We start from the raw sequence: 23,818 nt of genomic DNA, 5'->3' as shown, positions 1-23,818 counted from the left end.
TGAAATCCCACAAATTACCACTAAAGAACTTACTCATGTAACCAAATACCACCTGTTCCCCAAAAACCTATGAAAAATTTTTTAAAAATCTAGACAAGGACATTGATTTTTACCCACTGTCAGACATCAAGTTTGTGATGATGCTTGTGATGACAAAATAATACATATGGATAAAATTAAGGCTCTGCTATCAAAAGGTCATAGTTTAATGGTCTATTGATTCTTGGCACCACAGTTGTGGTTGGAGCCATTGTGGAAGGCTGGGCTGGGTGTGTTCAGACCACAAAACTTAGACTGTAAAAAAAATTTAACTAAAGCTAATTGAGGCTTCCTGTCCATCTAGATTTCTCATCAATCATGAAAATTTCAGTATAGATGGTGGGCAGTCTCCAAAAAGCCTATTGTCATCATCGTAATTAATAAGTAAAGTGCTTTCAGAGTGACACCAGCACCAGCTGGTTTATGGCATTGGTAACTCAGCAGGGAAGGAGAGACAGGGAAATGACAAAAAGAGCACATTACAGATGGGCATTAAAAAACGTCGAGATCAAGGAATCTGACCTGAATTAAACGAGCAGATGCAGAACGGGGGTGGTTCCTTTGGAAGCACCCTATAAATACCACAGCCTTCCCGACGGGACTGATATTAATGGTCTGACTAATGTTTTGTCCCCTCTTTGTTTTATTTGGATGTTCTGACTAATCTGAGTGTTTGGCTCCAGATATGCAGTGGGCCAAGGGGAAAAGGAGCCCCGCAAAGTGGGTTGACAGGAATCGAATTTGGGATCCAAGTCACTGCTACTTGACTCTTGGGATGGGAAGAAAAATTGGAGAGTTCAGCACATTGCTGACTGTTCCCCCAAATTTGTTCTTTGTTTTCATCGTGATATAATTTTAGCTAGGTACAAGATGACTCATCAAGAGACTACATTTCTTGGACTCCTCACAGTTATGAGTGACTACGAGGCCAAGTTTCTTGCCAATGAAATGTGAATTGAAGTGATGAGTGCAGCTCCTATGTCACTTGCCTAAACAGAAATTGCTTGCCTTTCATGTCTTCTCTGCCTACCGGCAGCCCAACTTTAACCAGGTACACAAAGACCACACCCTGAGAAAGGGCAACAAGACAAAGGGCACTTCGTCCTGGAGGAGATTCCCATCAGCCTGGACCACTCACCTCTAAGCTGTTCCATGACAAAGAAATGCTATTCTATCTTTTTATTGATCTTTCCATGGTTCCATTACAAGCAGCTTAAATTGTAGGCTTGGCAATATAGTGAGTAAAGAAGCAGCTGCATCAGGAACTGAAAAATGGCTCTTTGGGTCATTGTTTCATCAAATTCCTTTCCTTTGCCTTTTTAATTGTCCCTTATCCCCCACCTGTAAAGGACCAGTCCAATGCTGGGAGATTGTGTTTAGGCACTGAGCTCAGAGCCAGAAGCAAAATTGGTGCACTTGTGCAGTCATCCCTCAGTACCAAGGGGATTGGTTCCAGGACCCCAAGGATTCCAAAATCCATGGATGCTTAAGTCCTTTCATAAAATGGGGTAGTATTTGCATATAACCTTCGCACATTCTCCTGTATACTTGAAATAACCTCGAGATTACTTCTAATATCTAATACAATGTAAATACTAGCAAGTAGTTGTTATACTGTATTAGTTTTTTGAATTTGTGTTCTTTAATTGTTTTTCTATCCCCAGATATTTTTTATCTGTACTTGGTTGAATCTACAGATGTAAAGCCCACGGATGCAGACGGCTGACTGTGGCTAGAAAATGTGCTGCAGGGAGCATGTGCAAATAGTTGATGAGCACCTGTAGCCACTGTCTGGAGCAGCTCGGTGTGCTGCCTGCAGTTCACCCATCAGTCAGTGAGTGCTTTGTGTGTGGTGTTGGGTTGGCTCTGAGGGCTTGGGGCAAGGGGACATTGGATGGCCATGAGAATATAAGCTGGAGTTAAGTACTGCCTGGTCCTTCCTCTGCTGATGAAATTATTGCCCTGGAGACCCTGCATTGCTGCAGGGAAGGCCATGATGGCTGAGGAATAAAAAGGAGAGTGATAAGAGAGAGAAGACTGGTATACTCAATAAAGGAAAAGAAGAGTTTTGTCAAAAAATAGTGTTTTTGGCCAGGTGCGGTGGCTAACACCTGTAATCCCAGCAATTTGGGAGGCCGAGGCAGGCGGATCGCCTGAGGTCGGGAGTTGGAGACCAGCCTGACCAACACGGAGAAATCCCATCTCTACTAAAATTACAAAATTAGCCAGGCCTAGTGGCGCATGCCTGTAATCCCAGCTACTTGGGAGGCTGAGGCAGGAGAATCGGTTGAACCTGGCGGGGAAGAGTTTGTGGTAAGCTGAGATCGTGCCATTGCACTCCAGCCTGGGCAAGAAGAACAAAACTCTGTCTCAAAAAAAAAAGTATTTTTAAAAATTGGTCTGGAAGTGTTATAGTTCAGTAAGTCAATCTGGATCCTTAATATGCTCTGATGCCAGCCCTAACTGGTTCTCTCAGGCCTCTTTACAGATCCCTCCTACATCCTTGTCCTATAAAGAGAGCACAGATACTCTCCGCATTAGAGCCACATGTTGTTAGTGGGAAATAACGTTGATTAAGAACATTTAAAAGCAGCAAAGTAGCGAAATGTCATGGCTTTCTGAGCTCTCATGATAGCAGTAAGAGGGATGCATGGTTGGCTCGAGCCCAAAGCAGAAAGGGCTCTAAGACAGGGCCCCTCCCCTCAAGGTTCTGCCATAGGAACTTCCGGGTGGAGGAAGTGGCCTTGTTGCAAATGCTCAGCAGCTGGTACCACCTGTCCTGCCATCAAGCTAACTGGGGACCTGCTGAACCAGCTCTCTGCTTAGCTAAGAGAGGGTAGGAAATGCGTGTTTGAGGCCTTCTGGTTTGCTCTCTTTGGTTATGCCCAGGCTCCTGGCTCCTGGAGCTAGCCCAGGATCCTCTAAACAAGAAAGAAATATATTTTCCAATCTGGGCATTAGGAGCCATGTCCTTTCTACCTCCCCAATTTAATGCCTTATTGTACTGTTCATTTTGATATACTCAGCCCCAGAATATCTCCCTTTAGACAATTTGGTCTTTAAATCAGCAAGTCACTACAACTTAAGTATCTAACCATGCTTAGCTTACGTTGACCTCGGGAGACATCACATATTCTGCCTTTATTTCTATATGTTGAATGTTTTCGACATCTATTAATTGAAAGTACATTAAAGGATGATTCATATAAGAGGATATAATCATGACTCTCACCTAACTTTAAATGAACAGACATTGAAGATTTTATTTAACTCATTTAGTTAAGGGACCAGTAAGATGTTACAACTGGTTCAAATAAGGACTTGATTTATAGAGATTTATACTCTCCACAGCACAAAAGGAATAATTTGCATAGTTATGGACAGGAAAGAGATGCGTTACTATCAGTTTTCTACGTGTTAACATCTACTATTAGAGAATTGTAAAATAGCCTAAAGACAATCAAAGGCATACATCCCTATAGGATCAGACAATCCCTGGAGGTCTCGCTGGACAAGGCTCAGCATTCTATTGAAAGAACACCCAGTAATCTATTTTGCTCATTTCAAAGTTTGATAATTTTTCCTGACCATCTTCCCTCTCCTTGTTATCATATATAATTCTAAAGATTATTCTTGATCACAAAAAAAGGCTGGGCTCCTTAGGTTTGGCTAACTACTTCTACAGTGCATCAAGAGAGTTATGCATCATAGAGGCCTCCTTTGAAGTTTGCTTTACAAAACCTAGAGTCATACAGTGTTGAATGATTCCAAATTAGCTTCTGCCTAGAAGTTATCATAAGGCATCTTAGATTGGACTTCTAAAAGTGTCTATTCTTTTCTTTTTTTGGGGACGGAGTTTCACTCTTTGTTGCCCAGACTGGAGTGCAGTGGTGCGATCTTGGCTCTCTGCAACCTCCACCTCCCAGGTTCAAGCGATTCTCCTGTGTCAGCCTCCTGAGTAGCTGGGATTACAGGCATATGCCACCCCATCTGGCTAATTTTTGTATTTTTAGTAGGGACAGGGTTTCATCATGTTGGCCAGGCTGGTCTCGAACTCCTGACCTCAGGTGATCTTCCCACCCTGGCCTCCCAAAGAGCTAGGATTACAGGCGTGAGCCACCATGCCCGGCCATGTCTATTATTTTCTATCCTGCTAAAATTAGGAGACCAAGCCGAAGAAACTCCACCAAATTTTACCTGCAGTACCTATAGATTTGAGTGAATTCCTTTCTTCTAGAGGTTTCAGAAAAATACCCCTAAGTACTTGCCTGGAAGTGACTTTCCTTACTAACTGCAAGACTGGACACTATAAACTGGACCTACATCAGTTTTCCTGAGAGGACATTGTAGGCATTGGTTCTGTAAGTACAGCCAACCTTTATTCCTTAAAATGGCTTGTCACACTTCACTAAATTAACATTATTCTCAAATAGGGCATTTAAGGCAAGGCTTTCGTTGCATAACTGATGCTTCTGTGTCCGGAATTGGTGGGTTCTTGGTCTTGCTGACTTCAAGAATGAAGCTGCGGACACTTGCGGTTAGGGTTACAGTTTTTAAAAATAGTGTGTCCGGAGTTTGTTCCTTCAGACATTCAGATGCTTCTGGAGCTTCTTCCTTCTGGTGGGTTTGTGGTCTCCCTGATAGGGGTGAAGCTGCAGACCTTTGCGGTGAGTGTTACAGCTCTTACAGGCAGCGTGGACCCTAAGAGTGAGCAGCAGTAAGATTTATTGCAAAGAGTGAAAGAACAAACCTTCCACCAGTTTGCAAGGGGACCCCAGCGGGTTGCCACTGCAAGCCCAGGCAGCCTGCTTTTATTCCCTTATCTGACTCCACCCACATCCTGCTGATTGGTCCATTTTACAGACAGCTGATTGGTCTATTTTACAGAGAGCTGATTGGTCCATTTTACAGAAAGCTGATTGGTCCGTTTTGACATAGTGCTGATTGGTATGTTTACAATCCTTGAGCTTGACACAGAGTGCTAGATGGAGAAGTTCTCCAAGTCTCCACCAGATTAGATAGATACAGAGTACCAATTGGTGTATTTACAAACCTTGAGCTAGACACAGAGTACTGATTGGTGTATTTACAAATCTTTTTTTTTTTTTTTTTTTTTTTTTTTTTTTTTTTTTGAGACGGAGTCTCGCTCTGTCGCCCGGGCTGGAGTGCAGTGGCCGGATCTCAGCTCACTGCAAGCTCCGCCTCCCGGGTTTACGCCATTCTCCTGCCTCAGCCTCCCAAGTAACTGGGACTACAGGCGCCCGCCATCTCGCCCGGCTAGTTTTTTGTATTTTTTAGTAGAGACGGGGTTTCACCGTGTTCGCCAGGATGGTCTCGATCTTCTGACCTCGTGATCCACCCGTCTCGGCCTCCCAAAGTGCTGGGATTACAGGCTTGAGCCACCGCGCCCGGCCTGTATTTACAAATCTTGAGCTAGACACAGAGTACTGATTGGTGTATTTACAAACCTTGAGCTAGACACAGAGTGCTGATTGGTGTGTTTATGATCCTTAGCTAGACATAAAAGTTCTCCAAGTCCCCACTAGACTCAGGAACCCAGCTGACTTCGCCAAGTGGATCCTGCACCAGGGCTGCAGGCAGAGTTGCCCGCCAGTCCCGAGCTGTGCCTGCACTCCTCAGCCCTCCGGCAGTCGATGGGACCGGGCGCCATGGAACAGGGGGCAGCTCGAGCCCTGTGGGAGCGCACTGAAATGGAGGGCTCGGACGTGGCAGGCTGCAGGCTCCGAGCCTGCCCTGTGGGGAGGCAGCTGAGGCCTGGTGAGAACTTGAGCACAGTGCCGGCACACTGGCACCCTCTGCAGCTGCTGGCCCGGGTGCTAAGCCCCTCACTGCCCTGGGCCAGCGGCACCAGCCAGCCGCTCCGTGTGCGGGGCCGCCAAGCCCATGCCAGCGCCCGCACCTGCCAGAACTCGTGCTGGCCCCATTAGCACCATGCGCAGCCCCGGTTCCCACCCGTGCCTCTCCCTCCACACCTCCTTGCAAGCAGAGGGAGGCAGCTCCAGCCTCAGCCAGCCCAGAGAGGGGCTCCCACAGTGCTGTGGCAGGCTGAAGGGCTCCTCAACCACCACCAGAGTGGACGCCAAGGCCGAGCAGGCACTGAGAACGAGGGCTGCTAGCATGTTGTCACCTCTCAATCCCCCCTCTAAACAGGACACCCCAACTGCTGTTGGGAATTTGGCTGATGACCGCTCTAGTTACTTTCTGCAGGATGGGGTGATGAAGGGGCCCTGCAGTTGTGGTGTCCTCCAGAGGGGAGTTCTCTAGGCCAGTGAAAGTGCCAGTGGGTTGGTCCAGTGGTTCTTGGTAGAAGTTGTTAGTTGAGCTTGTTTGGGGTTCCATTTGTAAGACCATCTGTAGCTTGAAGGCCTTGATTCTAGAGGAAACACATTTGACAAGAAAGTTAAAGATACAGACCCCAAAGATGAGTAACAGCAAGATGGCTGCCATGGGGCCTAGAAAGGGGAGAAGCCATGTTGCCCAACTCCAGAGGTTGGTATAAGAGTTTGAAAGGTGTTGTCTGATTTCAGAAGCATTTTCCTGTAAATGCCGAGCGGCGTCTCATACTATCCCTGACTGGTTAGTGTAAAAACCACACTCTTCCCCTGAGAAGGTGCAGAGTCCTCCTTTCTCAGCAGTGAGGAAGTCTAGGCCTTGACAGTTTTGGAGAGTCACTGCTGCTAAAGAGTCTATTTGGGATTGTAAAGTAAGGATAGATTTTGTTATTTCTTGCAAACTGTCTGAGAAATCCTTTGAGAGTGTGTGGCAGTAGGATAATGAAGTAGATAAACCAGATATTCCAGTTCCTGTAGCAGCAGCAGCCATTCCTAACCCTATAAGTAGGGGTATTAGTTGTATGGCTCTGTGTTCACAGACTTGAGCTTTGAGAGGTACTGATAAGTTCTGATTTCCTTGGGCACTATTAATATTGGGACTTAGAAAGACTAAGATGCAGGTGCCAGTCCAGTTACTGGGAAGGCAGATACAGGCCGACATTCCACATAAGAAGAACATGCCTTGGCTGGGTAGACATTTAGAAATTTACCCTGGGGGCTTTTAAAGGAATAAGGTACATTGCTTTTTCTTTACTACTTCCATATCTCTTTCTTTCTCTTCGACTTCTCCTTTGTCTCTCTTTCTCTCTGACTCTTTGTCTCTTCCTCTGTTTCCTTCTTGCTGGTCTTTCCCTGCCTCTGCCAGCTGCTTATGCTGCTGTTATCCCCTCTCCTTCCCATTTTGATGGCTTTGGCAGTGTAAGACTGCCACCTCCTTGGGTTTTTGCACTGTGTGCAATAACTCTGTAATTTTCTTGTGGTATTTAATGGGGGTTCCCCCAGAGGTTAGGAACTCCCTTTCTTTCCATATTGCAGCATGGGCATGTAGCATTAGATAAGCATACTTGCTATCTGTATACACATTTATTCTTTTTCCCTTTCCCAGTTCCAAGGCTCAGGTAAGTGCCACTAGTTCTGCTAACTTGGCACTGGTCCCTGGGGGAAGAGGCTTACTTTCAAGTACAGTTATATCACTAACTATGGCATAACATGCCCTTCATATCCCATTCTTCACAAATGAACTTCCATCGGTATATAGGTTAAGGTCAGGATTAGCTAAGGGGACTTCTAAGAGATCATCGCGGGTGGCATAAGTCTGGACTATAATTTGGTGGCAGTCATGCTCGATTGGTTCCCCATCCTCTGGGAGAAAAGTGGCAGGGTTGAGGGCCACGTATGTACGCATTTGAAGCACCGGTCCCTCAAGGAGTAGCGCCTGGTATCTAAGCAGGTGGTTGTCTGATAGCCATAAACTTCCTTTGGCACCTAGTGTGCCATTTACATCATAAGTAGTCCAGACAGTGAGATCCTTTCCTTGTATTATCTTGATAGCCTCTGACACTAAGACAGCCACTGCCACAACTACCCGTAAACAGTGAGGCCAGCCTTTTGCTACTGCATCAATTTCCTTACTTAGGTATGCCACTGGTTGTGGGGTTGTCCCACGAGTCTAAGTAAGGACTCCAAGAGCTATACCTGCTCTCTCTGTGACATACAGAGAAAAGTTTTGTCCTGAGGGAAGGCTTAAAGCTGGAGCTTGTACTAGGGCTTGCTTTAAAGTTTTGAAGGCTGTTTCTGCCTCTGGTTCCCATTCTACTAGATGAGTATTTGCCTTCTGTGTTTCCTTGATTAGAGTATAGAGGGGCCTGGCTATATTGCTGTATCCGGGGATCCATAGTCGGCAAAAGCCGGTAATTCCAAGGAACCCTCACAACTGTTTTAATGTCTTAGGGCAAAGATAAGTCAGTATAGGCTGTATTCGTTCCTTGCTGAGGGCCCTGGTCCCCCTGACTAAGATTAGGCCTAGATATTTGACCTGCTGTAGGCAAAGCTGGGCCTTCGACCTAGACACCTTGTATCCTTGATTAGCTAGAAAGTTCAAGAAATCTAGAGTAGCCTGCTGGCATGAGGCTTCCGAACTGGTAGCCAAAAGTAAATCATCCACATACTGAAGGACCAGAGTGCCTGGAATTGAGAAGTGGCCTAGATCTTGGGCCGGTGAATGACCAAACAGATGAGGGCTATCCCTAAACCCTTGGGGCAAGACCATCCATGTAAGTTGGGATGTGTGTTCTGTGGGATCCTCAAAGGCAAAAAGAAACTGAGAGTCAGAGTGCAGGGGAATACAGAAAAAGACATCTTTGAGGTCCAGAACAGTGAACCATTCTGCTGCCTCTGGTATTTGAGAGAGCAAGGTATAGGTGTTGGGTACAACTGGATATAGAGGAATTACTGCCTCATCGATGAGTCTAAGATCTTGCACTAGTCCACTGACCATTCGGTTTTTGTACTTCTAGAATTGGGGTGTTGCAGGGACTGCTGCATTTCCTTACTAAACCTTGAGCTTTTAAATGTTTAACAATATCCTGTAATCCTTTATGAGCTTCAGGCCTTAAGGGATATTGCCTTTGATAAGGAAAAGTGGTGGGTTCTTTTAAACTGATTTGGACTGGGTGGGCATTTTTTGCCCTTCCAAATTATCCTTCCAATGCCTAGACTTCAGGGTTGATTCCCTCCTCAAGTAGGGGACAACAAATGGGTAACTTGTTCCCCATATTCATGTAGATAATAGTTCCAGCCTTGGCTAATATATCCCTCCCCATAAGGGTGTGGGACTCTCAGGCATAACAAGGGCATGTGAAAAGAGCAAAGTCTCCCAATTACAACTGAGGAGGTGGGAGAAATACCTGGTTACAGGCTGTCCCAGGATTCCTCGGATGGTAACGGACCTTGAGGACAGTCGTCCAGGACAGGAGATTAACATTAAGAAGGCCGCACCAGTGTCCAGGAGAAAGTCAATTTCCTTGCCCTCAATGGTTAAGCATACCCGGGGCTCAGTAAGGGTGATGACACGAGCTGGCGCTTGCCCCGGGCACCCTCAGTCCTGTTGTTGGATCATCTGGTTGGGGGTTTCTGACCCAGAGAACCTTTGTCGTCTGGGGCAGTGCACCTTCCAGTGATTGCCTCAGCATAGTGGACATGGATGAGGGGCAGTTTGTTTCTCATTGGATAGTCTTTTTTAAAGTGTCCTAGTAAACCACACTGATAACAAAGCTTACTGGGTGATTGGCCTGCTCCATTTTCTATCCTCTCTGAACCACCAAGGTTTGTTTGTCTGAGGGCCATGACTAAGGCTGTGGCCTTTCTCTGATCTCGCTTTTCCTTTTGGGCCTGTTTCTCTTGGTCCCTATTATAGAACACCGAGGTTGCCAGGTTTAATAATGCCCCAAATTTTGTTCAGGGTGCAGCGCTTGCTTTTGGAGCTTTCTCCTGGTATCTGCGGCTGACTGGGTAATAAATTTTAGAATCAATTGACCCTCAAGTGATTCAGGTGACAGGGGAGTATATTTTCTTAAGGCCTCCCGTAGCCGCTCGAGGAAGGCAGAAGGATTTTCTTCCTTTCCCTGGGTTATGGTGGACATCACTGAATAATTCATGGGCTTCTTCCTAATTCTCCTTAGTCCTTCTAGAACACAGGTCAACAGATGTTTATGACTCCAGTCTCCATGATCTGAGTCAAGGTCCCAGTGGGGATCCATACTGGGGATGGCTTGCTGACCGGTAGGGAACTTGTCCCTTTCTTCGGCTGTCATTCTATCATTTACTTGACTGAGATACCAGGTATCTCCAAACTCTCGGGCTGCAGCCAAAGCTGCATTCTTTTCATTAAAGGCCAGGGTTTGATCTAACAGTAGCATGACATCTCTCCAAGTGAGGGTCAAGGTTTGCCCTAGACCCTGTAGGACATCTACACACCTATCAGGATCATCTGAAAACTTCCCTAGGTCCGCCTTGATCTGCTTTAAATCAGAGAGGGAGAAGGCGACAGGTAGCCAGGTTGGGCCAAATTCCCCTCCCCCTACGGTTTGAAGGGGACATAACCAATAGCCTGGGGGTTTTTGTGGTCCTTTGGAGATTTCTTTGCTTATTTCCTTCTGGTCAGGGGAGAGTAGAAGAGAATTATCACTAACAGGAAGGGGAGTTATAGAGAGGCTAGGATATGGGGGTAAGCTGAGAGGTCCTCCCGGGGGATGTAAATTGTAAGCTTTGCATAGTTGTGTATTCTCCCTCAATGAAAAGAAAGCTTGGACATAAGGTATTTCACTCCATTTGCCTTCCCACTTACAAAAAAGGTCAAGCTTCAGGATAGTATTATAATTTGTACTTCCCTCAGGTGGCCATTTTTCCCCATCAGAGAGAGAATATTGCAGCCAAACCATAGGGCAGAAAAAATGAGCCACCTCTTTTTCAGGGTTTGTGGGTCAAATTGGTCCCAATGGCTTAGGATGCATTTCAAGGGTGAGCCTGTTGATGCCTGAGTGTTTGCCATCTGAAAGACAAAACCGCCTGCGATTTCAGTTTGTTTTGTTTCTCCCCCTTCCCAAGAATCTGCAATGGTCCCCGGACCCTGCTGATCAGAATAGTTGCGCTCACGGATGCAGCAGCAGAAACAACCCCTGCTCAAGAACCTGCAATGGTCCCTGGACTCTGCTGATCAGAATAGTTGCACTCACCGACACAGCAGCAGAAACACTAGTTTTTCCCCCAGACCACATGGAGGACCAAGGAAGGTCGGATTTAGTGGCCCTTACCAATGCATTCTCGAAACCCTGTACCCTTGCCTGTCCACCCAGACCACATGGAGAACCGGATTGAGAAAAATCGAATTTAGTGGCCCTTACTGATGCATTCTTGAAAACCTGTTAGAGTCCTAAGCATTCTCCTGTTAGCATTAGGACTTTACCCCTGTCCTATAAAGATGTTATACCCCAAAATTGAAGTGGAGGGCCATACGCTGAGGGAGGGAAGGGATCTCCAGGGTTGGAATAGTGACACCTTTTGTCCTCACTTACATGAACAGGAAGGATACAATTGCTGAGGCTCCCCATATCCTTGCTTTCAGGAATAGCTTTTGTTAGGCCTGTTAGTCTGAGCAGGGATCCTGAAATTCCAGGTAGTCCCTGCTATGCCAGGGCTTTGGGCAAAAACTGTCTTTCTGATTGGTGAGTCTGGGTGCCTAAAGAAGGTAACAGAGTCTTGGAGTTCATATTAGAAGTCATTCTTACAGGAGAAACTAGAAAACCACCAGAGCCAGGGAGCGATTTTTAGAAGTGGGACTAACCTCAGAGAAGAGAGGCAAGAGGAAGTTTGTCTGGCAGGCATTAGGACCCAGGGGCAAGGGTCAGAGTAGATAGAATAGATGGGCGAGTCTCACTTGGGTGACATGCCTTTGAGAGTTCTGCTCATGGCCGCAGGGTCAATCAACTTGTCAGGACCCTGGAGCTGCATGACTTTCCTCTCAGTCGACCCTCAGCTCAACCCAGAAGTACAGCAAAAGCGGAATCTGGTTCTGGGCAAACCAACGCTCCCAACTCCAAAGGGTCGGGGGTTGTTAGAGAGCCCTTTCCCAAAAAGCCTGACACCCTTGTCTTAAGTCCGGTGGCCGCGCTAGTCGCTTTTAACTGGCCAACAAGTACCCGGTATTTAGCCTACAAATTCTAAGGAAAAATAGGCCAGAATAGCAAGCGAAAGGGGTCCGTTGGTGCTCACCACTCGGTGATAGTCAATGTCCCACTGCTTGGTGATAGGTGAAAGTCTCACCACAATAGGCGAAAGTGTCAGCACTTGGGGATAGGCAATAGTCCCTTTGTGGTCGCCAAAATGTATCCGGAATGGGTGGGTTCTTGGTCTTGCTGACTTCAAGAATGAAGCCACGGACCCTCACGGTGAGTGTTACAGTTCTTAAAGATGGTGTGTCCGGAGTTTGTTCCTTCAGACATTTAGCTGTGTCTGGAGCTTCTTCCTTCTGGTTGGTTTGTAGTCTCGCTAACAGGAGAGAAGCTGCAGACCTTCACGGTGAGTGTTAACAGCTTTTAAAGGCAACGTGGACCCAAAGAGTGAGCAGCAGCAAGATTTATTGCAAAGAGTGAAAGAACATAGCTTCCACCAGCGTGGAAGGGGACCCCAGTGGGTTGCCACTTATAGCTGGGGCCACCTGCTTTTATTCCCTTATCTGACCCTACCCACATCCTGCTGATTGGTCCATTTTACAGAGAGCTGATTGGTCCATTTTACAGAGAGCTGATTGGTCCGTTTTGACAGAGTGCTGATTGGTGTGTTTACAATCCTTGAGCTAGACGCAGAGTGCTAGATGGAGAAGTTCTCCAAGTCCCCACCAGGTTAGCTAGATAGGGAGTACCAATTGGTGTATTTACAAACCTTGATCTAGACACAGAGTACAGATTGGTGTATTTACAAACCCTGAGCTAGGCACAGAGTGCTGATTGGTGTGTTTACGATCCCTTAGCTAGACATAAAAGTTCTCCAAGTCCCCACTAGACTCAGGAGCCCAGCTGGCTTCACCTAGTGAATCTCACAGGGGGGCTGCAGGCAGAGCTGCCCGCCAGTCCCGAGCCCTGCCTGCACTCCTCAGCCCATGGGTGGTTGATGGGACTGGGCGCCATGGAGCAGGGGGCAGCGCCCATCTGGGAGCCTTGGGCCGTGCAGAAGTCCACCACAGGGAGGGGGTTACTTGGACATGGGGGGCTGCAGGTCCCCAGCCCTGCCCTGCAGGGAGGCAGCTGAGGCCTGGCGAGAACTCCAGTGCAGTACTGGCCCGCCGGCACTCTCTGCAGCTGCTGGTCTGGGTGCTAAGTGCCTCACTGCCCTGGGCCAGCGGCACCAGCCAGCCCGCGACCGCACCCTCTGGAACTTGCGCTGGCCCGCCAGCGTCTGGCACAGCCCGGGTTCCTGCCCACGCTTCTCCCTCCACACCTCCCCATAAGCAGAGGGAGGTGACTCCAGCCTCAGCCAGCCCAGAGAGGGGCTCCCACAGTGCTGTGGCAGGCTGAAGGGCTCCTCAAGTGCCCCCAGAGTGGATGCTGAGGCCGAGGAGGCATCGAGAGCAAGGGCTGCTAGCACGTTGTCACCTCTCACTTCCAGTTGTATTTTGGCAAAAGGGAGGACAGATTCTTACTAAACCTATGCAAACAACTATATTGCCAAGAAATGTTAAGAGACTGGGTAAGTTTCTGAATTCAAACAAGGAGAATCGTGTCAGTGAGAATCATATATCATTCAAGAATACTTCATTTTGGTTTATCAAAGCAGAATTTAAAAACTTATTGTGAATTACAGATAACATAAGAAGAGAAAGACAAAGCTTCTTACGATCTGGAAACAGAACCTTAAAACAACTACATTTCAAATAACCCCAACAAAATTTCTCTCATCAATTCGTTCAGTCCTGTGTGATTAATTCTCATTCTGTTGTATCTTGGGTTAGCAGTTGTGTGAAACTGCTTTTCAGCTATAGAGTTCTGGGAATCCTGACTCAGTTTACCGGTACAGTCTGAAAGTTATCAAAACCATATCAGCTCAGCTTTGAAGAAATAATAGTTTGGAGTACCTAGAACAGTCTCTTCCACGAGGCTCTGAGACTGTCTTTTGATGAAGACACAAACTCTGGCCTGTAGATTATAGCAGAGTCTTGAAGTAAGCATCAAAGCAAAAGAAAAACTATCTATAAATAACACAGACTTGAGGCTAAAATTAATTTATTACTGGTATTTTTGAAATGTGGAAAGTGCAGTGAGGTTCATGATAAGAATAATGCAACTGACAAGGAAATTTACTTATTTCTGTGCCAAACAAAGACAAAAAAGCCTCTTCCCCAGTTGGCCTCTCAATCTCAGCCATATAGACAGCCCACGCAGGTACCAGGCCCTGGGGTTTCAGGGATTCAGCCACAGGAAGTGGGGGCAGGGAGCTGTTCAAATCCAGCCCTCAGCTAAAGCAAATAATAATGGCTGTAAGCTTAAAATAGATCCAGGGAGGAGCTCATTAATGTGAACATAGAAAGCAGTTCTGCACCTCTGGCCTTATTCCTTTTGGAAACTGCTTTGGTCCATTTTTACTTTCCTTTTATTCAATGCACCAGAAAGTAAGACTTTCACCAACATTTTTACCACATTTGATGATGAACTAATTTAGACTGGCCAAAATAATTGTTCCACTGGGACACAGGAATTCAACCTCAGTTTAGAAAATCCCTGACATCTGACGTAGGAGGATTTATAGGTTTAGTGGAAATTGCTTTCTCCTGCTCTCCAGATTGCATCCTGTGGGTTGATTTTTTTTGCATGAGTAAACATCCTTCTAATAATGAACAGACCAATAATGTCTTAAAGAGAGAAAAAGAACAACATTTTCCTTTTTGCTGTTTCTGGAGAGAGCTGTTTGAATTTGGAAACCCATGTTGACTGTCCCAAATATGAAATTTGGCATCTTTCTTTTGTGGTGGGGATGGGTTTTGGCCACTGAAAGCAGAGTGCACTGGCCTGGAAGAGAAGTCCACGAGATGTCTAAGAAAGGCAGGTGAGTGGACATTTACGGATAGAGGATTTAGGAAAAGAGGGTGCGCAAAGTGAGCTTACAGTATTGTTCTAGAAATTGAGCATCATTTCCAGCATATGGTGTTTTGTGTAGATGCCTTTTTCTTCCCTTTCCCTTTGTTCTCCTGCTGCCCTGCTTTTAGAAGGTTAGAATTAGGTTTTCTTTTTAAATGATGCTAGATTAGATTATTTTATCAGTGCATATTTTAAAATTCCTTATGAATTGTCCTAGGTGAAAGGTAGGTTCTGGAAAATAGAATATATGCACATTAAAAAAAAATCAAGGGCAATTATTTGCTGTCTGTGTCCTAGGGTTAGAACAAATCTGTGAATTTTCAAATTACTAATGGGACCTATATTTCATGAGAATGATTCTGCTGTAATTATTTCTGTTAGATTTGTGAATCACTTTTTAATATTTTAAAAGAAAACAGCTTTCTCCAAGCTGTATGACTAGAAGGATCATTATTAGATGGTCCACTACCTGTAAACTGGGAGGGCCATGGACGGAGGTGCCTGCAGGCAAGTGTTTGCCTGTGGTCAACACTAAAGGTGCATGCTGCCCTGTCTGCCAACACTTGCAGAGGGAGCTTAGACAGGAAACCAGGTTCCCCACCAGCCCCTTAGCACTCGGCCTAGCCTGATGCCATTCTGATGGCATCCTTAGCACTCGGCCATTCTGATGGCAGCACTGGCAGTGTCTATCTGGGATGCACACCTGCTTGCCCCGCATCAGTCAATAATACAGGAGACTTGGAGACAACCTAATCCAGTGCTCTCTTTGTACTGATGAGGAAATGGAGACAGTAGGGCATTGTTGATTCTTGGTCCTTTATTAGCCTTAGCTTCAAATTGAACTTCACCTTTCTTTGAGTGTAAATATAAATAGAGTCTGAGAGATCAGTGAATATGAAAAGAAATCTAGCTTTTGGGAGTTTGGGGTTAGGAGGAGGGCTGTGTGTCTAGTGCCTCAGTGTCCTCCCTCTGGGGCTGGAGGGAGCCCTCCTCACATGGGCTCCCAGACAGCCAGCTGTAGCTCACAGCATTGTTTCAAGGTGTTCTTAACAACATCGCAAAACTAGGAGCTGAAATACCCAGTGGTCATGGTGAGCCCTGGGATACTAAGGGAGGCCACTGTGCCCTATTACCATCAGAGTCAGAAGGTGCTTGGGCAAACACTGGAACTTGTGGAGTGGTACAGCCATAGAGATTATTTGATCCAAATGTGCTTATAGGGATTAAAAGCCACAACAACAACAAACTCTGTTGGTCTTCATCAAAAACTTTTCCCAAGTCAGAGTTAGAGTGGCAACCTATTCACAAATATCGGTGATTAAGAAGTCTAAGAGAGTGAAATAGACTTTCTTTTAAATAATTTATTTTAAACATTTATATTTTAATTGACAAATTATGATTGTATATATTAATGGGGTACATACAAAATGATGTAAGGATATATACATGCAATGTGGAATGATTAAGTTTAATTAATGTATCCATTACCACAAATACTTACTATTTTTTTGTGGTGAGAACATTTGAAATTTACTCAGCACTTCTGTAATATACAATACACTATTTTTAACTATGGTCACCCTGCTGTGCAATATGTCTCAAAAAACTATTCCTCCTGTCTAACTGAAACTACCTCTTGGCCAACATCTCATACCCTCAATCTCCCAGCCTCTGGTAACCATCATTCTGCTCTCTGTTAATATGATTTCTATTGTTTTAGATTTCACATACAAATGAGATTATATGGTATTTGTCTTTGATGCTTGGCTTATTTCATTAAGCCTAATGTCCTCCAGGTTTATCCATGCTGTTGCAAATGACAGAATTTCTTTTTCTAAGGTTGAATAGTATTGCATTGTATACCACATTCTCTTTATCCATTCATCCATTGATGGACACTTAGGTTGTTTCTATAACTTGGCTATTGTGAATAATGTTGCAGTGAAAATGAGAGTGCAGATATCTCTTCAACAAACTGATTTTAAGTCCTTTGGATATGTACCTGGACATGGGATTGCTGGATCATATGGTAATTCTGTTTTTAGTTTTTAGGGGAACCTCCGTCTAGTTTTCCATAAAGGCTGTGCTAATTTACATTTCCACCAACGGTGTTACAAGGGTTTTCTTTTCTCCACATCTTCGCCAATTCTCGTTATTGTTCATATTTTTAAGTTTGTTTTGTTTTTTGTTTGTTTTAGAGACAGGGTCTTGCCTTGTTACCTAGGCTGGATTATAATGGTTTCATTAATTTATGAATACCTGGCTAATTTAAAAAATTTTTTTCTATAGACAGGGTCTCACTATGTTGCCCAGGCTGGTCTCAAGCTCCTGGCTTCAAGTGATTCTCCCACCTTGGCCTCCAAAAGTGCCAGGATTACAGGCATGAGCCACCATGCCTGGCCATCTTTTTGATAATAGCTATTCTGACTGGTGTCAGATGATATCTTATTGTGGTTCAGATTTGCATTTCCCTAATGACTAATGATGTTGAGCATTTTTTCATATATCTGTTGGCCACTTGTATGCCTTGTTTTGAAAAATGTCTATTCAAGTCCTTTGCCCATTTTTAATCAGGTTACTCGTTTTCTTGCTACTGAGTTGTTTTTCTTCTATATTTTAGATATGAACCCCTTATCAGATGTGTATGCCTTACAAATATTTTCTTCCAATCTACAGATTGTCTCTTCACCGCATTAGTTATTTATTCTGCTGTGCAGAAACTTTTTAGTTTGATGTAATCTCATTTGTCTATTTGCTTTTGTTGCCCAAGCTTTTGGAGTCAAATGCAAAAAAGTCACTCCCTAGACCAATATTGTGTAACTTTTCTCCTATGTTTTCCTCTATCAGTTTTACAGTTTCAGGTCTTACACTTAAGTCTTTAATCCATTTTGAGTTGATTCTTGTATATGGTGTGAGATAGAAGGTCTGATTTCATTCTTCTGCGTGCGGTTATCCAGTTTTCTCAACATATTTATTGGAGAGACTTTTTTTTTCCATTGTGTGTTTTTAGGACCTTTGTTGAAAATCAATTGATTGTAAATGTATGGGTTTATTATTAGGCTCTCTCTTCTGTTTCACTGGTTAATGTGTTCGTCTATATTCCAGTTCCATGATGTTTTAATTACTATAGCTTTGTAATATAGCTTGAAATCAGGTAGTGTGATGCCTCTAGCTTTGTTTTTTTTGCTCAAGATCATTTTGGCTATTTGGGATCTTTTGTGGTACCATATGAATTTCAGGGTTTTTTTTATGTTTATGAAAAATGACTTGGAGTTTTGACAGGGATTGCATTGAATCTGCGGATCACTTTGGGAGTATGGACATTTTAACAATATCAATTCTTTCAACCCATGAACATACCTTTCCATTTATTTGTGTCTCCTTTAATTTCTTTCACTGGTGTTTTACAGTTTTCATTGTACAAATTTTTCACTTCCTCAGTTAAGTTTATTAGTTAGTCTTTTTTTTGTAACCACTGTATATTGGATTTTTTAAATTTCTTTTTTTTAGATAGTTTGTTGCTAGTGTATAGAAACACTTCTGATTTTTGCATGTTGAATTGAATCTGCAACTTTCTTGTATTTGTTCATTAGTTCTGACAGTTTTCTTGGTGAAGTCTTTAGGGTTTTCTATGTATAAGATCATGTCATCAGCAGACAGCAACAATTTCACTTCTTTCTTTCCTATTTCTATGCCTTTTCTTTCTTTCTCTTGTCTAACTGCTTTGGCAAGGACTTCTGGTACTATGGTTGAATAGAAGTGGTGAGAGTGAGTCTTGTTACTGATCTTAGAGAGTGAAATAAAATTTCTTTGTAATTTTACTTTTAAAAACTTTCATTTCTTTAGTTATGAAAGACACATATAACTATTATTTAAATTTACCAAAAAAAAGAGAAAAAAATTTTTAAAACATCCAAGAATTGCCCGTAATCTCCAAACCCAGAAGTAACCTTGTTAACATTTTTGTGTATTTTCTTCTTGTCTTTTTTGGTAAGCATATACTGAATACTAAGTAGTTTGGAATTATGCTATACATATAGTTTTATAACCTTATTGTATTTAATATAATATTGTCTGCATGTTTACTTATTTTAAAAGTCAATAGAATTATCATTTGATTGGCTGCATAATAATGCAAATATGTAAATTAATGCACAGTGTGCTACCATTTAAGTGTTTTTCTCTATTTACAGACATTTGGTTGCTTCCTCTTTGTTATTACAAATAATCTGTTTGTACATCTTTGTATATAAGAAGAGTTGTTCACATACATAATTATTTAATTAGGATAGACTCCTTGAAGTGGTATGGATCAAATGGAACAAAAACATTGAACGCTCCAGATACATGTGGGCAAATTTCTTTCCAGAATATTAGGTAGGCCGGGCGCGGTGGCTCACGCCTGTAATCCCAGCACTTTGGGAGGCCGAGGCGGGCGGATCACAAGGTCAGGAGATCGAGACCACGGTGAAACCCCGTCTCTACTAAAAATACAAAAAATTAGCCGGGCGCGGTTGTGGGCGCCTGTAGTCCCAGCTACTCGGGAGGCTGAAGCAGGAGAATGGCGTGAACCCGGGAGGCGGAGCTTGCAGTGAGCCGAGATCGCACCACTGCACTCCAGCCTGGGCGACAGAGCGAGACTCTGTCTCAAAAAAAAAAAAAAAAAAAAAAAAAAAAATATTAGGTGGACCCAACTTATACCCCACCAGCCAGGTTAAACTTCATTTTTATGTAGCCTAAACTTTTAAAGGGCTTACTGAATTTCATCCAGACTCTAAATCCATAACCTGCTGGTAATTTGTATCCAGGCTTCTTCACATGGTCATGCTAATAAAATAGCTTAGGTAAACATGGGCACACCAGAAGGTGAGTCTAGTGAGGTGCCTAGGGTGCAAAACTGAAGGAGGTGCTTACATGCCCCAGAGAGTGACTGGCTCTTAACATTTTACTCCCTATGCACCTTACCTACCTCACTATAGTCTCCACCCCAGCAAATAATTCATGTTTTCCCAGAATCTCCATGGGAGGCATATCCAGATAGGACCCATCTTCACCAATCATGCAGAATCAAGATCAGAATGCCAGGGCACTGGGCAATGTTTCTAGAATAAATCAAAACTTACTGTCTCAGGCCGGGCATGGTGGCTCATGCCTGTAATCCCAACACTTTGGAAGACTGAGACATGAGGATAACTTAAGCCCAGAAGTTCAAGACCAGCCTGGGGAACAAAGTGAGACCCTGTTTCTATAAAAAGTACAAAAAAAGTAGCTGGGCATGGTGAGATGTGCCTGTAGTCCCAGCTACTCAAGAAGCTGAAGTGGGAGAATGGCTTGAGACTGGGATGTCAAGGCTGCAGTGAGCCGTGATCATGCTACTGCACTCCAGCCTGGGCCCATCTGACTCTGTCTCAGAAACAAAACAAAACAAAACAAAACCCAAAACTTACTGTCTGTCCTCTCCTCCTCTCTTCCCTGGAAGAATGGAAACATAAGCTGCCTACACTACAGGCCCCTGGACAATGCCAGCTCAGGCTGTGGGAGGGCAAACTGATCCTACCAGAAGCTGGAAGTACATTATCATGCATTCTTTGTCGTGCTAAAGAATTCACATTTATTCTGAAGGTAAAGAGGAGCTGAGTGGTCTCAGCAGATTTCCATTTCAGAGAGACGATGCTTCCTTGCTCAGCAGCATGATGGAACACCAGGAAGGGGGCTAGAGGGGAAAGAGAGAAAGTAATCCAGAGTCTATGACCAGAGTCTGAGGCCAGGTAAGAGCTGGTGCAAAGCTCATTCATAGTGGAAAGAACAGGATGGGGATGGGAGAGGAATGAATATGAGAGATTTCAAGGAGCTAGAATGGTCAGAATCTGATTGGCTTCAGGGTAAGAGAGAAGTTTAGGGTGAATGTTCAGCAGGTATTTGGATTGTACGATTGAGTAGATGGTGGTGCTAGGAAGGAGAGCAGGCGGAGGAGTAGGTTTGGGGATGAAGGTGGTGAGTTTGGTATGAACATATGGACCTAGATGTGCTTGCAAGATACCAAGAGAAAGCTGTCCAGTCAGCAGGAAGGGATGTAAGTCTGCAGCTCAAGAAGGAAACTGGGCTTGGAGAATTAGATTTAAAGGGAGTCCCCATAGGTGGCAATGGATGAGGTGGCCAGAGATAGCATGTGGCATGAAATAAGGACCGGATCAAGGACAGACCTTGGGGAAGAGCAGCATTTGAGGAGAAGATAAAGGAAGGGGACTCAATGACGGAAACTGGAAATGAGTGACCAGAGAAATGGGTATAGAACTGGAACACAGAGGTGTTGCGGATGTTAAGAGGCACATTTTTTCCACAGTTACCAAGTGCTTATTACAGGGCAGGCACTACATTGGGCAGTGAGCTCTTCACCAATCACTCAGTGAGATGCAGACTGTGCCATCAGAGGCTTTCTGACTAGGAAGGGGTTCTGGCGAGGTGTCAAGGGTTTTAAGAAGGAGGGAGTGGTCAGATCACTCCAAGGTCAAAATCAACTAGTTAGAGGACTGAGAAGTGAGCCCTAGATATGGTAGCTACATGTCATTAATGGTCATCCCACAAAGAGACAGATGTCAGTGGGTTGAGGAGAGGAGAAGAGAAAATGGAGTGAATATAGACAGTATTTACAAGAAACTTGGTGTGAACTGAAAGACTGAGACGGGATGAAGGTGAAAGAGGAAGACAGGAGAGCTTTAGGGTAGGAGGGACTTTGGAGGTTTCAAAGGATGAAGACAGGCCAGGGGTGGCAACAATGTGGCATGAGGTGTTGCTGTCAAATCCCTGTCATGCGTGACAAAGAGAAAGCTGTGGGATTAGCGACTGATTGCCCTAAACGCCTTAAAATTTGATTTTCTCTGAAGCTAGTAGCATTCTCTTTGTCTTGTCCCTCTGCTCCCCAGAAAGTTTGCTTGAACTTTTGAGTCCCCACTTTGTGCTGCCTGGTCCTTGTCTCCCTGCTGATTACGACCTGCCCTTCCTCCTTGCAGTCTCCTAAGGCCTCTGCACCTTCTGCTCCCATGCTCACAACGCCATTCTCTTTCTTATTTCTCTGACCCGTTTTTTCTCCCTCCAATATTTAGCAGAGGTGTCACCTCCTCTGAGAAGCCTTCCGTGGCCCTCCCTCACCCTCTGCCTCTCAAGTCTCAATTAGGTGGCTTACTTCTGAGCTTCTGCAGCTCTCCACCACTCTTCTGTCTAAGGACTAATCACTCAGCATTGCCTTTTTTATCTCATTTGTCTCTGCTTCTAGACTGTGAGCCCCTTGAGGGTGCATTTATCCTTGTTTCCCCACAATCAAGAACAATGGTGAATGTTCATGAAATGTTGGGCATGAATAAATGAGTGAATCCTGACCCTTGCTATTTCCTGTACTTCATTCATTCATTCAACAAATATGTATTGAGGGCACTATACTCCAGGCACTGTGCCCATGGCTTGGGAGGCAATGGAAAGCAGAAAAGACCTGCTCCTCCCCTCGAGGTGCTGACAGTCTAGTGGGGGAGATAGACCTTAGTCAGACCATTTTTGTGAATACAAAAATCAAAAATTTTGCAGAAGGCTGGGCATGATGGCTCACACCTGTAATCCCAGCACTTTGGGAGGCCAAGTGAGGAGGATTGCTTGATCCCAGGAGTTCGAGACCAGCCTAGGGAACATAGTGAGGCCCCATTTCTATAAAAACAAGCAAAAGTACCCAGGTGTGGTGGCACACACCTGTGGTCCTAGCTACTCGGGAGGCTGAGGTGGGAGGATCACTTGAACCTGGGAAGTCGAGGCTTCTGTGAGCTGAGATTGCGACACTGCATTCCAGCCTGGGTGACAGAGTAAGACCTATCTCAAAAAAGAAAAAAAAAAAAAAAAAAAAAATCTGCAGAATGTCAGACCTTCAAGGACCTTAGAAACCCCCTCACTTTAAAGAAGAAAAAAGCAAGGCTCAAAAAGGTACACAAACTTGTGCCATAGTCACATAACATACATGCAAAACCCCACAGACCCCACGTTTCTACTCTGGTGCTCTCCTCTCGCCATCAGAAAACGAAAGAAAGTTATATTGATGGACATAAAACTCAGGTTGAACCAAGTAAAAATGTTTTTGTATGTCACAAACAGTTGAATGTCAGCCATTTCCTGTGGTTCAAATTAACATTTTCTTGCTTAATTCTTACAGCATGCCAGTAAAGTTAGTATTATTCCCCCCATTTTATAGGAAACTGAGACACAGAAAGATCAAAGGTGTCACTGCCCAAGGTTAACGGCTAGTTTGTGGCTCCCCTGGGATTCACACTGAAGTCTGACTGATGCCAAGTCTGCACTCCTTCCAATACCGTAAGCTGCCTCATCAAATAAATCTAACCTCAAACAAGCAGTGGTGGCTCTTGGGATTGCGGTGATAGCATTGAGAAGACCTCGTGAGTCTTGACTAACCTCTGTTGAAGGCCTGGTCTCTGCTCTACTCCCCAGGCGACAGGGCGGGAGGTGAAGCGAGGTAGAGATGTTCCATCCACAATTTCACATTCTGAAATGCATTGCAGGCTGTCCCCTTGACAAACACTCGTTTTTGTTTGTTTTGTTTCTGTTTTTAAGCACTGAGACATTTAATTGGCTATGGGGATTTCACTCTAAAGGCATTAACAAGAGTCTAAAATGTTGGCATTGGGGTCAAATAGATATCTACAAGTTAGAAATCTACGTTTCTAACAAGTTAGAAAGGTAGATTATCTACGTTCTATAAGAAATGGGAATAATACAATCTGAGAATTCTAATAAAGAAAATAG

General features: G+C 44.4%; 1 protein-coding gene across 5 annotated transcripts in view; it reads left to right on the top strand.

Annotated features, from left to right (window-relative positions):
- Nucleotides 1–1,700: 1,700 nt before the first annotated feature.
- GABRR1 (gamma-aminobutyric acid type A receptor rho1 subunit) overlaps nt 1,701–23,818 on the top strand; it is a 53,672-nt gene continuing 31,554 nt past the window's right edge. For 3 of the 5 annotated variants that reach the window (XM_025383157.1, XM_025383156.1, XM_025383158.1), the window contains exon 1: nt 14,411–14,987. In XM_025383157.1, coding sequence (XP_025238942.1) covers nt 14,866–14,987 — 122 coding nt within the window. In that variant the 5' untranslated portion in view covers nt 14,411–14,865. Of the gene's footprint in view, nt 1,874–14,410; nt 14,988–23,818 lie in introns of those variants that run through there. The other 2 variants (XM_025383159.1, XM_025383155.1) reach the window with 2 other exon arrangements.

The sequence above is a fragment of the Theropithecus gelada genome, chromosome 4, assembly GCF_003255815.1.
Source record: "Theropithecus gelada isolate Dixy chromosome 4, Tgel_1.0, whole genome shotgun sequence".
Taxonomy (NCBI): domain Eukaryota; kingdom Metazoa; phylum Chordata; class Mammalia; order Primates; family Cercopithecidae; genus Theropithecus; species Theropithecus gelada.
This window is presented reverse-complemented; position numbering and strand designations above follow the sequence as displayed.